General features: G+C 47.8%; 1 protein-coding gene across 1 annotated transcript in view; it reads right to left on the bottom strand.

The window, feature by feature from the left end:
* Positions 1-4,074, bottom strand: part of SIM1 (SIM bHLH transcription factor 1) — a gene marked incomplete at both ends in the record, with an annotated part of 65,831 nt that extends 61,757 nt beyond the window's left edge. The window contains one exon of the mRNA XM_082855256.1: positions 3,900-4,074. Coding sequence (XP_082711382.1) covers positions 3,900-4,074 — 175 coding nt within the window. The remainder of the gene's footprint in view (positions 1-3,899) is intronic.
* Between the last annotated feature and the right edge of the window lie 10,559 nt (positions 4,075-14,633).

Raw genomic sequence — 14,633 nt, 5'->3', positions numbered from 1 at the left:
AAATGCTCTGCATGGAGTTTAGTTCTGCACTCTACATTTTAAGTCAACATCAAAACTGGAATTAAAGAGAGAAAACCAGCGTGGAGCGTAAACTGTGCTTGAAGGCGTTTAAATGAGAAAAACTTCTGTAAGAAAATAAACATGGAAACCTAATGCTCAATCATTTCCCCAAGCAGCAAGAAAAACAGCTTTAAATCACCCGTCCACGTGGGAAATGGGACCTCTTTTTCTCTTTCAGTTCTTGGCCTCAAAAAAATATAAGGTGATTAAGGATTTCAGTCTTGAGGTGACTATTACAGAAAGTGTCTGTGGAGGTTTGTTTAACCATCCTTGTCCTTCCAGCCTTTGTAGAAACTCTCTTTCATACACAGCTACTAATTTCAATGCTGTCATTATTTTTATTTTCCCAAGACACCTTGACAATGAAATAGTAGTGATGTTACCAAGATTCTGAATGGCCATAGATTTGAAAACATCTGATCCTTTCAAAGGTTATTCTGCAAGTCACTACGCCCCCAGTCAAAACTATATCTAAATAACAAATATATATATTTTAGTTGAATTTACCCTTTTTTGCACACAAATAAAGTCATATCATCACTTTTTTTATCCTGCCTTTTTGGTTTTGATAACACCAAAGACATACATATCTAGATGTGCCAATTTTTTCCTTGCAAGGCTATTTTAGAATAGAATATGTTACCACCTGGGAGATATGCAATTCTAATGATTTCTAATGACAGTGATTGTACCAGAGTTTTTGTTTTTACTATGAAATCTCCAATCTAATGCTTTATTCCTAATTATTCCGAGCACCCACAGCCCATTCATCTGTTCCCTCTCTCTCTCTCTCTCATTTTTCCCTCAACAGCTCAATTTTATCTACTCAGATAAATAAAAGCTGAAGTTTGCTCCCAGACAAGGAATCTGCTATCCTAGGTGGGAAAAACTGTATTCAGCAAATGAGGGGGGAGAGAATTAAGGATTTTTAATTTTTTTCACATAGAAGTATAGAAAGATTTCTGTTTTAAGTCTTTTAGAATTACAGGGTATTAAAAATAAAATGTAATATGAGCAAAAACAGTGGAGTTTTAGTCATTTTTATGCCTGTAACTAAGATGTCACCAGATTTAGAAGTATTTTAGATTATATACCTTGCATACTCCATGTTACATATGATAGCAGGCTTACCATGATGAAATAGCTACTTTCATCCCACCCTTAAAATTTTACTGAAGCCCTACTATGTGCTAAGATGGTGTTAAGACAGATATGAAAATGAACTTCATTTCAAACAAATTATTTCCCATGTCTCAGCACTAAAAAAGTTTACCCCCATATAAAGTGCTCAGTTTCCCCCACTGCCATGGACCCACTCTTGTCCCCCCTTCTGCCATCAGTCAACAGATGAACCCAAACTTCGCACCCTCTGCAGGTTGTGCTTGGCTCTGCGGGCTTGTGATTATTTCACTCCTTTTAAAAACTGTTGGTTTTACTGTTTGTTGCTGTTGTCCTTTAATATTTTAAAGGGCTCTGTCTAGGGTTTTGGACTTTTGAAGCTAATCTATCCTCAAAATTAAACCCTCATCCCTAGGAACCAGCTGTCCGGATGACCCTGTCTAACTCACCCGGTGGAGGCTACGGGTGAGTTATGAGCTCAACAGTAGCTGGGGAAATAAATGATGTGCCCAGAGTTCACACATCGTCCATCCCCTCCTCCCCATAAACCCACACGCATCCACAGAAGAAGGGAGAGGAAGGAGGGGTCCGGGGCCCAGAGCTCCGAAGGAAGGTGAGTGGGGCTGCAGAAAGCACAGTCGCCTTTAAAGTAGCCACAGGGGACCGGCCTGGGCACCAAGGGGACTCCAGCCGGAGTCTTCACCGGTGCTCTTTTCAAAAATAACGAGAAGTTGGCTAAGAGAGTTTACTTTTCCTATTTATTTATCACGCAATTTATAATTTGTGGGGTTAGCACTTAATTAAACAAGAAACCTTGCTCTCTTTAAAACAAAAACAAAACGAGAATCAGCCCGATTCCCTCCGGCCGCGCCTGCCCGGGGTCTGCACGACACAAACGAGGCCCTGGCCTGGCGACTCCCCGGGCGCTCTGTCCCTCTCTGTGCCCGCCGAGGAAGCCGACCCTCTATTCTCTTCCTCCGCGATTACTCGCAGCCTCACAAGCAGCACCATATGCTTCTTCTGATCAAACAGCGAGCGACATCGGCACCGATAATTGACGAGACCCGCTAGAAATCACGCAGAAAGGGAGCCCACTGAGACCGCAGGGGCTGACAAATCACTGCTAATAATCCTGTTAGGAACAGAGCGGCCAGCGGAGTTCGCAATAGCTTTATTTTTATAAAGTAGGCGCTGACAGTATAAAGACAACGAGATCTCTTTTTTAAACAGAAGGCAATGTAGCATAATAGTAATTTTCCCACCAGCAATTCTCAGCACAGTTTGAATGGGAAATATGGTTTTTAATATATGTTCCCCCTCCTTTTTTTCTTTCTCTTTTTTTAAAACTTTTCAGGTATGTTAGGTTTTGATTCCTCTCTTCCTGTGGTTTCGAGGCTCAGATGAGATTGTTCAAGGAACTGCTTTAAGACAAAATGACCATACTACTATTTATAGTTTTGGGGTAAAACCGAACTATAATTTGGAAGTTTTCCTTTAGTGCCCCTGACTAATATGAGGACGTGTTTTGCAAGATTTTGATTCAGATAATAACTTTTAGTCAAGATGAAGCAAAGTGAAACTCAAAGCCCAATAATGATTATCTCCCCCCATTTCCTTAAAAGAAAACAACAAACTCCAAACATCCAAAATCAACAATAACATAAACCTCTCTTTGTCACATAAGAAGTTCTGGTTTGTAAGTACACAGGGTTCCTTCTCTTGAATTTTTGTTTGTTTAGTATTCTCTACATTTCCAAATCCTCCTCTCCCAGCAAAAACATATCTAAAATATTTTTTAAAATCTGTTTATGTGTTATTTGAATGTGGGTAAAGGAAAGGATGGGGAAATAGAAGAGTCCTTCCCCTAGGGAGTATAAATGGTTTTATACAGGACAGTGTTCTTTCAAGGCTACTCTGTCCTCACACAATGAATCTTGATAATCTAAATACACATTTTAAACCATGTCAAAAGCTCAGCTATTCTAACTTCTAGGCCTTATGAGACAATTTTCCCAGGGATCCATTTGCCAACCTACCAGCTAGGAGATATTTTCTAAGCGGGCTAGCGATCTTAATTCAATCTTATATCTTAGAGAAAATATCAAGCCCAGAGTTGCAAATCACCAAGTCCCAGAATTAGTTTCGGAATCTGTGAACATCTCAACAACTCAGAATAAATTTGCTAGAAGCAGTCAAGAGACTGGGTAAATTCAGGACATATTTGTTCATGAATATGCCTGCTCTTCATCTGCAGGATTACTGACATATAGAGAAATTAGTATCTGCTTTAGCTAGCTCCATGTACATGGGTGTATCTAGACATAACAAAAATACAAGAAGTTAGAGATGTTCCTGCTCTCTGCTAGATACAATTCTAACAAGAGGAATAAAAAAAAGAAAGTCATGTTTGGATTAGTAGTACTTTCAACTGAGCTCAGTATCTAAGTGTTGACAAAAGCACTGTTGAGCTGCTTCCCAATCAAACATATCTGATGGACTGAAGAGAAAGTATTAATGGGGAAGTAGAAAGAGCCACGGAAAGGCAACAGAAATTCTAAATGCAGAGAGGTCCTTAGTTAAGCAGCCATGCTAAACTTCCCTTCGCAGAGAGTGTGTGTGTAAGTATGAATGTACTTCTCTGCCCAGTGGCGTAGGCTCATTCACTGGCAGATCCCGTGCCCCTTCTGCCTTTGAAATTCCATCTGGGCAAAGTCACTTACCTTCTGGGAACACTACTCTCATTTTGAGATAGCTGGTGGTGAGCCTGATTATGGATGCTTTGTCCAGTTGCGAGGTGATAGCCGAGGGTAAAGGCAGTAATTTAGCCAGTTCATAGAATTCACTGTTTTCCTTCTCCCTCCTAGTCCGGGCAGCATTTTTGGACTTCTCTTTCATCGTGTCTCGTTCCCCCTTTCTTCTTACAACATAAGTTCCACAGATTCATCCAAAACCAAAAATAAACTTTCAATTAGAGATCATATTTGGCAAAAATATAAAGCATACTTTGAATGACGAGACTGAAGTCTTTGCTTCAGTGTTTTGGTGGCAGTAAAAGACCAACGCGGCGAACAGAAAATTTTTTCTTTAAAAATATGGGATGCGAGTAGAGGAAAGTTGCTGATCCACCGCAGGCGATCTGGGCAATCCTAGGCGTCGCTGGGTATCAAATGCCGGCGGGACCTCCGAGGAGCTAGCCTTTTCTTCGGTTCCGCGCTGCGAACCCCGGTTCTCGGGAAATCGACATAATAATCCCCGACGTTTGCTTTCAGTCCCGCGGCCGTTAGGGTGGCTCCAAGCCGCTTTGGGAAGAACAGGAATGCCGGACAACTCTTTCAGGCCACTGTGAAGACAACAGCATCAGAGCGTAAGAGATCTGCGGCTCCACAATCACTCGCGCGCTCGCCCCAATTCTGAAAAATGGCCGGGAAGGGCCTCAGCGCGCCTCAGCTTTCCTCGCCGGGCTCAGTGTTTTGGTTGGTTGATTGGTTGGTTAAGATTTGGAGAAATCAGCAGCGAGACTGAGTCCCCTGCAAATAACGCTCCCATTCTCTCACCCCCGTCAGACACATTCTCCAGCCCCCTGGGAAATTGCCCAAACAACAAAACGCAGATTTTGCAAGACCCTTAGGAGCCCCTCAGCCGCCGGTCCCCGTGCCCCTGCCCAGGCCAGGCGCAAGTCCCAGGAAGGCAGGTTTCCGCAAATCACAATTCCTCCACAGCGCTCGGGCACCTTTCCGTCCCCCCACTTTGGCAGGTCCGGAACTTGGCTCTCTAACTTGGGTCTCAAGTCTCGGGGATTCCTCAAAATGTAGCACTTACACATCAAGTCCCTCAGGACTGCCGAGGAGGCGACCCAGCGCTCTCCCTGCCCAGCAGGGGCGGCAACACGCCGGGCACGGCTGCGCCAGGTTAACAGGTGGCACATTCGCGACAGCCCCTCGCAGGCACCGGGGGGCGGGAGGCGCCCGGCCTCTCCCCCTCCGCCGTAGAGCTGCGGGCGCCGATGGGCGGGCGCAGGGCGTGTTCCGCTTCACCTACCTTCAGTCCCCGCTGGCAGCAAAGCGTGCGCAGGCGCCCACCTCTTAATTGTACTCATGCCTACCGTCCAACTAAGCCTCTCCTCAGGCCTCTCTGCTTCCCACCCGCAGAGAGGAGCAGAGCGTGCCCTGGCTCTCTCTTCTTTTCTTGGTCATGAATTGGGGGAGGGGTGTGTGGCAGAAGGAGGGGGATGCGGGCTTTGGGACGGGTGAGGTGGTTTTAGAATCCTCCTCCTCGGTAGTTGCTACGAAGCCAGTATTATTCCTGACTGGAAGCCGAAAACGCCCCCCTAACTTCTTAATGGTTTACGGGGCTTAGCTTCAACTTCACTCCCGGCTTCCCTCTCTCCCGCCCTCCCCTAATGCCACTCACAAACCTCCTCGCTTCTGATTGGCCCGGCGCGTCCCGGGGCGCGGCGCTCATTGGCCGATGGAGCTGAATGACGCGTGCACGCACCGCGCCTCCCCCCGGCGCACCCCGGCTCCCGGCTCGCTGCCTTGCTACCCGCGCGCGCAGCGCTCCTCACGAGCCGGGGGCACCGGTGTCTGCGCTGCCCGGCTATAGCAGCTCCTGCTTTCGGCCTCCCGGGCCTTGAGGGCGACGTGCAGGATCCGCGCTCCCCGCGCTCCCCGCGCTCCCCGGGGTTGAGAGTCTGTGCACTCAGCCCCGAGCGCCGGCCCCGCAGTGCTAGGGGCGCCCCAAAGCTGTGGGCAGCGGCCCCTGGCCGCAAAGGTCGGGCCCGGGGGCTGGGTCGCCCGGCAGGCGAGGCAGGAATAGCCCAGGCTGCGGGCAATGTTCGCCCAAAGGCCGACCAGGCGGCCGCTCCCTTCCCGCGGGCAAGTCGCGGGGCCCACAGCGTGCACGGGGCCGGTGGGTTATGTTTTCTTTGGGTTATATTTTCTTTTTCGCATTTCTCTGAAACCACGGCGACACCGAATGCATCGCCAGAGAGGATAAATACACCCGTATTTAAATTAATCCCAAAGAGGAGCGTCTTTTCGGAAATGGGTCTAATCTAGGCGCTGATTTGTTCACGGGAGAAAGCTCAGTCATGGAGTTTTCCTATGGGGAGCAGATAGGGGACACTAGGGGAAAAGAGGTTACATTTCAGGCCAAAATAGAGTTAGAGTCGTTGATATAAAGTATCTCACAATAATCCGTTACCTTAAACGTGAGCGAAGAGTTTTTGTTGGGTTTTGTTTCAGGAAACAAAAGTCCAACATGAATATTCCTTACAGAAGGGACACAGTCTGCACGAATGAATCTACAGCATTTACGATCCCTTACAGGAGCCGTTTAAACAAACGCTTGTAAGTACTATTGCTGACAAGTTATATTTAAGAGAACCTCTCATTTGAATCGCCTTCCCTGTCATCTGAGGATAGAAAACAGCGACGGGAAGAAGTTCACTCGTCCCGGAAGACAATTATTGCTGCTTGCGAATCACTCCCTACAGATGCGATTCCCTGCTTGGTTTTGGTGCTGCTGGTGACTACGATTCTGCTCTTGGAGGTCGACTCGGAGGCAATTGTTTCATCAGCGGTAAAAGAGTGAGAACACCAGTCATGTTGCACTCGTCTCCTCGTTGGTGGCGCTGATTGCCTCCAAGAAAACATATACTCTGAAGAGGGGTGTGTGCCATCTTGCTGATATTCGGAACAACTTTGAGTGGTTGTTCAAAAATACACACATCTGCCCCCTCCTTGCCGCCCGATGGCCGTAAGCTCGAAGAACGGCAATGGGAGCGTCCTCGGGGTATTTACACATCTGGGAAACACCTGGCAGGAGGAGGTGGTGAACGTTCTGGACAGAAAAACAAAACAAAACTTTTTTGAAAAAGAACTAAATATAGAGATGTGGTAGGTGTTCCAAAACTGGAATCCAGCAAATGGGCTCTAATCTAGAAGGAGGAGTCATTTCCCCAGAGGCTGTAGCCACTTAGAGACCCGGCTCTGGGCGGTTCAACCACCAAGTAACGCACTCTTAACAAGAGATGAGTAGGAATAGAGAGAGAGATGTACTGTGGCTCCCTTATACACAAGATTGCAGAAAGACCAGATAAGATCAAGTTGACCCCTACAAAAAAAGAGTGGGGGGCGGTTGTTTGGAAAGGTTGAAAGAACCTTTCTGAGATCCTTCTTTCTCCCCACTCTCCCCGCCCCCAACCTGGACAGAACTTAGGGGTAATATGGAGCAGCCAGGCGAAGCAATGGCCCTTCAGGAGTAAGAAGCAGTTTTCTATTCCGACTGTTCTAGAAAGGATGTCACTTAAGTCGGCGGTTACTGTAAACCCTATCTCTACTTCAAACAACATGCAGGTGTGTTGGCGCTTTGCTGCGGTCTGAAACCCTTGGCCGTCGCAGGGACTCTGGGGGATCAGGCAGTGCACGCCTCCCATTACAGGGTGCGTTTTGCGCCGAAGAAATGTAGTGTTTTGCCTTCAGCAGCAAGATGAGTATGGAAGTCTTCACACCAAAGGCGACGTCCTGGGGGTGGGGGCCAGGAGGGCTGCTCCAGTGTCCCAGTGAAGCTCAGTAGTCGATGAACTGGGAATGTGTCCTTTAATAAACAAAGTGAATGCGCGGCCAAGTGGTGACGGCCCCCTCACTAAGTCCTCCGCACACAACTGTCTGAGCCGCGTTTACCGAGAGAGTGAATTAGCATGGCGACGTAACACCTGTTTTTCTAATCTTTGAACCCCGGCTGGAGCGGGAACGCGGCTCCGGCACTCCCCCGCCCGGTGCCGGCCCCGGCCTCGCACCCTCCCGGAGACCCCGCCCGCGGCCCCGCGCGCACCACGCCTGTAGGGGCTGGAGCCGGGACCTCGGGAGCCTCCCACGTGCTCCGAGAATCGCCTTTCGCCTCTAGCAGGAGAAATTTTAAACGAATTTCTTGAGGCTTAAGAGGCTAATCCTACCCACCTCTTTGCCAATGTAAGGGGAAAAGCCCCAGAAAGGAAAAAGACGGGCACACGCGACCCACCAACACCAAACAGGAACCCTAGGAGAAGCTAGGCCGTCTCCTCCTTGCGCGGGTGCCTCAAACTGCAGCCCTCTGGCGATCGGGCAGTGTCTACGCGGTCCTAACGCGGGAAGAAACCGGAGCCGATCTATAAACAAACATCCTCTTCCTTCCCACGCCACACACCCCCTTCCCCAGGAGAGCAAACAGCCCAGAGAGGCCGCGACATCGCGCACTTGGGAGTCTCTTCCTCCTCCGAGACGACCCTGGGTGCTGCCCACATGGATGCCGCCCTCCGCGGGCCTGGGCGCCAAGACGTGCAGAGGTCCAGGGCTCAAGCTCGCGGGGCGGGGGGGCAAGGCGTGCCCACAGTGGCGGAGCCGAGAACCTACACGCCTGTGGGTGCGGAGTCCCGCGCGCTCTGAGCGCCCAGAACGAAAAGGAGGGTCCTCTGAGGGCCGCCCGTCCGCTCCCAACGTCGCAGTCTAGAGAAGCTGAGTTTGGTTGTAAAAGAACGAGTGAACGCCCAGAGGAATTCCGGCGCAAACCAGCGAGCCTGTTTCAGCACAGAGGCCCCGACCCCTGCTTCGGGCACAGACCTCTATCCTATCTCTGGTAACTCCTCCCTGAGCCCTGCTGCTTTAAAACTAGAGTGATCTGTCTCCCACGTCGCCCCCGACCCGTAACACTTAAAAATACAAAAACAAAAACAGACTGCTAGGGACGCACACATGCACTTTTACACTCTTGTATATCACATATACACAATTGTACAAAGCACACAGGCACAGATTTTATTCAATGGCCAATGTCAGGATGACGGATGTATTTATATTCAAGATGCAAAATCTGAAGGTGGTCACTTCAATATCTCTGTGTGTTATATCCAGATGTTCACTCTCTACCAGTGGAAAGGAGAATTTACCTAGGGAAATACTAATGTCTAGGGAAATACTAACATTTTTCTTCTTCCATGTAAGTGAATCCTGTTCTAGCCCCATTTTATTACCACATTTAGACGTTGTGATGTTGAGGCAGAAACAAGGGTCCCTTATAACTTTAACCCGGGCGAGTCTGCTAGAAAACAAAGTCTAGGGGCATATTTAATATTTTTTAAATTACTGTAAATATTACTTGTTTGATTAGGAGGTTTGGGAAAGTATACATTATTTTATGACAAAACAAATCAGCTCTCTTCTGAGGTATTACTTCTCAGGTGCCTGTCTGAATTGACCATTAACATGTCCAAAAAATTAGCTTCAGTGGTTACACACTGAAAAAAAGAAAGGGAGGGAGGCAGAAAGGAAGAAAGAGAGAGAGAGAGAAGGGAGGGAAGAAGGAAGGAAGGAAAGGAAAATATTCCAACTTGAAAAATGAGAGTGGCAAAGGCAAGTAAAGATTTTATATAGTTTCTCTAAATATTCTGGATAATATTTTCACCCAGATTTTGAAATTGTAGTCTAATATAACCTTGAATTGGTCGCTGAAAAACAACAGTGCTTCTTAAACTGTGCACACTTTTAAAGAACTGAATGATTCAAACATTAACAGTAGCTGAAAAACTCTGACCTGCGCATTCTGAGGACAGGAGCGGGTGGGTGACTGCGGCTCAGACCGCCGGCACATTTTACACTTTTCCTTTCTAGAAATAGAGCTGTGGATGGTGTGTGTGTATAATTCAGCAAAGCAGGGCCCAGGAGCACAAATCGGGGTGTGCAAAAAGCTGAAGATGAACGTTGGTTTGCGACTTGGGGTTGAAAGACACTCTGATTCCGAAATCGGTTTCCGATTTTCAGGCCAAATCATGCTCTCGGTGCGCTGCTGGAGCGCACGCCAGGCCGGGGCGCGCGAGTGGGTGGCCGGGACGTGCGGGGGGCGGGGGTGAGGAGGCGAGGTGGCCGGAAGGGGGCGGAGAGGCGTCCGCGGCCTCGAAACGGGTGAGGGGCGTCAGAACTGGGTGGATCCAGAGGGCTTGTGCTTCACTGTCTTGCTTTGAGAGCCTTTGGATTAGGTTTCTGGAGAGTTTCCCCTTCCCTGAGGCCCAACTTTGAGTCTAGTTCCTGGGATCAGTGTGCCCTGGGATTGTGCCGCGAGCGCCTGAAAAGGACCCCCTAGCCCTGCACTCTCTAGGCGGTGAGTGCATTCTCGGGAGGCGGATGCCTGTAATCCTTAAACAGATGACGGGGCTTCCAGACCTGGCTGAGCGCCGGGGTCCCTTAGGGTGCAGTTTTCAGCGGAGCGCAGCTTTTAAATATGGACCTCGGGCTCCATTCTGATTTAGGAATCGGAAATCCCTGTTGGACTCTGGGGTTGGCATTCGTAAGGTATGGGAGGGGCGGGGGTGGTCCGAGCACCAGGCAGCTCCGCGAGCCGCAGAAGCAGGGGTGAGAACAAGCTCTAAGAGAGGGGTGCAGGCGCCGCCTCCCACTGCGCGGTGAAGGCCGCCCGGACCTCCCTCCCCGCCCTCCCCCTCCCCCGACTCTGCGGCCTAACTCGGCTGGGGCGCCTCCAGACTGAAATTTGGAAGAGCTGCCGCTCGTTCCTGCCTTCCGGCGTCACCGCAGGATCCCGGCGAAGTATTGTACCTCTGTGTTCTGGGACGGGGACCAAGTGCCCCTGGCTTCTGGGGCACACTGGAGTCCCACTCTAGCTGGCCTCATCACCTCTGCGTCCTAGGACTTGGGGATCTGCCCTTGAAAGTCTGGGCATCCTTGCTCCTAGCTGATGGTTTTGGAAATTGAGCCTGCATGGGAATTGCCTGGAGAAGCCTGTGAAAACACAGATTTTCCTCACTCCCAGGGTTTATGATTCAGCAGATCTGGGATGGGACCCAATAATTTGCCTTTCTAACAAGTTCCCAGAAGATACTGATGCGGCCAGTGAGGGAACCACTGCTGCCACTTTGAGAACCATTGCTTCTCTCTGCCTTTTCTCAGCTTGTCTTTGGAGAAGTCAGTCAGGAGGGAAAAGATTTAAAGTGGGAGTCCTACTGTAGGAGCTTGGGCATATGGCATAAAATAATATGACTGTCTAGTTGAGGTCCAGGGGTGAGGCTCATGGCTGTGAAGATGGGTCCTTCCTACCTCTTTAAGAAAGAGGACGGTGGCCTCACAATGAGGGAGAGGAGGCGGGGGAACCCAGCCAGGCCAGCCTTTGAGGGGGGGGTGGTTGGCCTCCAAAGGGCAGGAAAGTGCTCAGAGCACCGCCAGAAGGTTCCAGAGTTCCAGGGTTCTCACTGGAGAAGAAGTCCAGGGGGCTTGGGCCAATCCACCTCGGGTAGGACACGTTGGAAAAATAGCAGATAAGCTATTGGTTCTCCTTTTGGCCTTGAAATCATTCCCTAATTTTGCCAGAGTCCTTGAGCATAAAGGACCCAAGATGTGTGTGGTGTTGGTGCAGGGGAACTGTCCCTGGAGGAAGAGGCCCTGGCTGGGCCCCATAGCCTCCTCTTCAGTGGCGCGTGCTCCGTCTCGTGCAGGGCCACGTTGGGACAGTATGACTTTGTCAGTCTTTGGACGCTTTTGTTATGTTTCTATGGGCCCCTACCTCCATAAAAAATCCTAAAGATTATATTTTACAATTGGATTGCTGCAAAGACTAGTGTAATTCTGCCTGAATTCATTATCATATATTCATTAATCTTAGATTTATTCTTTTCTTCTCTTTTGTAAAATAGATTAGAATAAAAACATTCTGTGGGCTCCTGAAACTATCATGGGCCCTAGGTCCTGTACCTGTTGTGACAAATGCTGCTCCTAGCACACCTGGGAGGATGGGGATGCTACGTGTGCCTTCTCCTGGCTGCGGCTCCTACGCCTGGAAACCTGGAGAGAGGTTTGGGACCAGGATATTTATCCGTGAGTCACAGCCCCACTCCTGGTGTAAAACGGGTCAACTCCTCCGTGCTCACACTGCAGAGTCCCTCCACCCGGCTTCAGTTGTGTCTGAGGTATGACCCTAAAGCTGGGTGGAAAATCCAAACAGATTAAGTTACCAGCACCCTTTCTTATCTTAACACCTGGCCTGCTTCACGTTTTTTCCTCACCTGGATATCAGATTATTAAGTGAAATCCAATTTTAAAATGCTTTGCAAACCAAGCAAATGCATCCTTTGGTTGCCAATCGGTGTCCACTATTTTGCAACAGTATTTAAGTTCTTATTATATTTCTAGAGTTGCTTTAGGTGTATTCAAGCAAACGTTAGGATTGATACTTTTACACACTGTCCTGCACCTTGATTTTTTCCATGACAACTTCCTCATCCTTTCTTTCCTAAACATCTGTAAGCATTCTATTTTAAGAATATATCAGTATAACTTATTTAACCTGTCACCCACTGAGGGCCTTTAGGTCGTTCCCCATCATTGCTACTACAAGCCGTGCAGCAATGAACACCGTATACATGTCGGTTACCTGTGTACCCGTGTAACCACAGGACAGACTCCCCAAAGTGGAGTTGCTAGATCAAGGGTATGTGCATTCGTCCTCCTAATAGATATTGCCACCCTGCTCTCCACAGAAGTTGTGCCCATTGACACTCCCACCAGCAGCTCACGAGGGGGGCTGTTTCTCCACAGCCTTGCAATGAAGCGCATTATAACCTTTTTTTTGGCCAATCTGATAGGTGAAAAAAACTCAGTCTACTTTTAATTTGTTTTTCTTTAATTATAGAGGTTGAACATCTTTTCATATGCCTAAGGGCTTTTCAAGTTTCTCTCCTCTTGAATTGTCTTTCCAGAAACATTTGAGGATGGGGCCCTCTTGGCTCTGGACAGGGTTAAGGGCCCTGGGCTGGAGGAAGGGCCCTGGCCCTGGCTTTTAATGGAGGTAATGGCTTTTAATGGAGGTAAGGGTTTCTTGAACCCCTGGGAGAGAGCTCACCAGAACTCTGGGAAGTCAGAAATACAGATTCAAGGTTCCAGAGTCATCTACCGACACTTCCCCCCACCCCCATATGAAATATTCTTTAGTGCAAAACACAGAAGATAAATATGCAAATATAATGTGAATGTGTCTTCATCCAACTGATCTCCTGACTAGTTATCTTCAATTGTGTTGTACGTATGTTAAAATAGTGGTTACTTTATGGATTCTGTATGTTTTGAAACTCAGTTGTCCCAAGCTGATATTTGAACCAACTGTTTTTGTATTTTACCTACAAACACATGGAGACTTTACCACAAAAACAACTCAAGCAGGAACATACGCCAGCCAATCACATCTCAAGATTTAAGCACATAACTTGGAGGAACAAGGGGACAGATGGATCCTGGCAGTAGTTTCAGAGGAAAAACTTGTAATGATCTGGTTAAGAATCTAAATAAAAATGGTACATGGGAGAAACAGGGAAGACCAGTGTGCTGCAAGTGTGCAGCCTACCTACCGTAGTTTAGATCTGCTTTGATGTTTATTTTCACTCCCAGAGATCTGATAACTTGTTTGTGAAGGTAAATGTCATATGATAAGCCACTGTATATTCTCCCTGAATTATCAGAAGTCACGTGATGGCAATGTGACTGTTTTCCTCCAAACCAGACAGCAATATGAATGTATGTTAAAGCTGATATTAGCACTCTTTAAACTTTTAAATTTCTGATTAATTTTAGGGCTTAAGTATATAAGAATTAGAACATAGTTTTATTTCAAATTACACCCCCCCATCCATCTGTCTGTGTGTCTGTCTCTCTCTCTCTGCCCCTCTTCTCCCCTCCCCCCGTAAGAAAGACATGATAATGAAAAACGATTCCAGCAGGAGGATCTGGTTTAGAAACAAATGGGTTCCATGGCAACTCCTGACTCCACATGACTTCTAATAACTGGCATTTCAGTTGGAAACTGTCTATGCGATATTGTGTCCAACGCTGGTGTTTTATGTGGGGTTTTCCCTACTCTACATCTCAGAAATGGGGTCTTAACCTCCAGTTTTATGAATAAGCAGCAGCGGCAGCAGCAATATGTCACCACCTGTAACCATAATGTGGCCAGTGATTTGTCAAGTGTTTCTGGTTCCAATTTTCAGACTAGCTGACAGAGATAAACACAGAATGAGAAATGTTCAGAGCTGGTATCCCATAGTGTGGAAAATCTGGGAGCTGTGTTCTACTGCACATTGACAGAGAGAGTCAAATGTTCTCATTCAACTTGAGAGAACGTGTGCCTCAGGTCCCCGATAGCAAGTCATGAATGGAGTCTGTGAGTCACAGACCACTGCACTGAAAAGGGAAAACTAAACAAGGACAAAAATAGCCTCATTAAAGGAAACCAAAATGGTCTGAGCTTGTCCTAGAGCTGAGTGACCTGCTGATCTCCCAATGAGTACTGGCACCGTCACAGTGACAAAAAAAGAAACTTGTAACAGGATGGGTTTGTAATACGTTGTGCCTAAGTGTTTTGTAATTTTTACTGTGACCCAGGAAAAAAATTGTGTCACAAATGGATCAGGTGATTGCTCTTAG

This window comes from Leucopleurus acutus, assembly GCF_964270905.1.
Source record: "Leucopleurus acutus genome assembly, chromosome: 15".
NCBI classification, from domain to species: Eukaryota; Metazoa; Chordata; class Mammalia; order Artiodactyla; family Delphinidae; genus Leucopleurus; species Leucopleurus acutus.
This window is presented reverse-complemented; position numbering and strand designations above follow the sequence as displayed.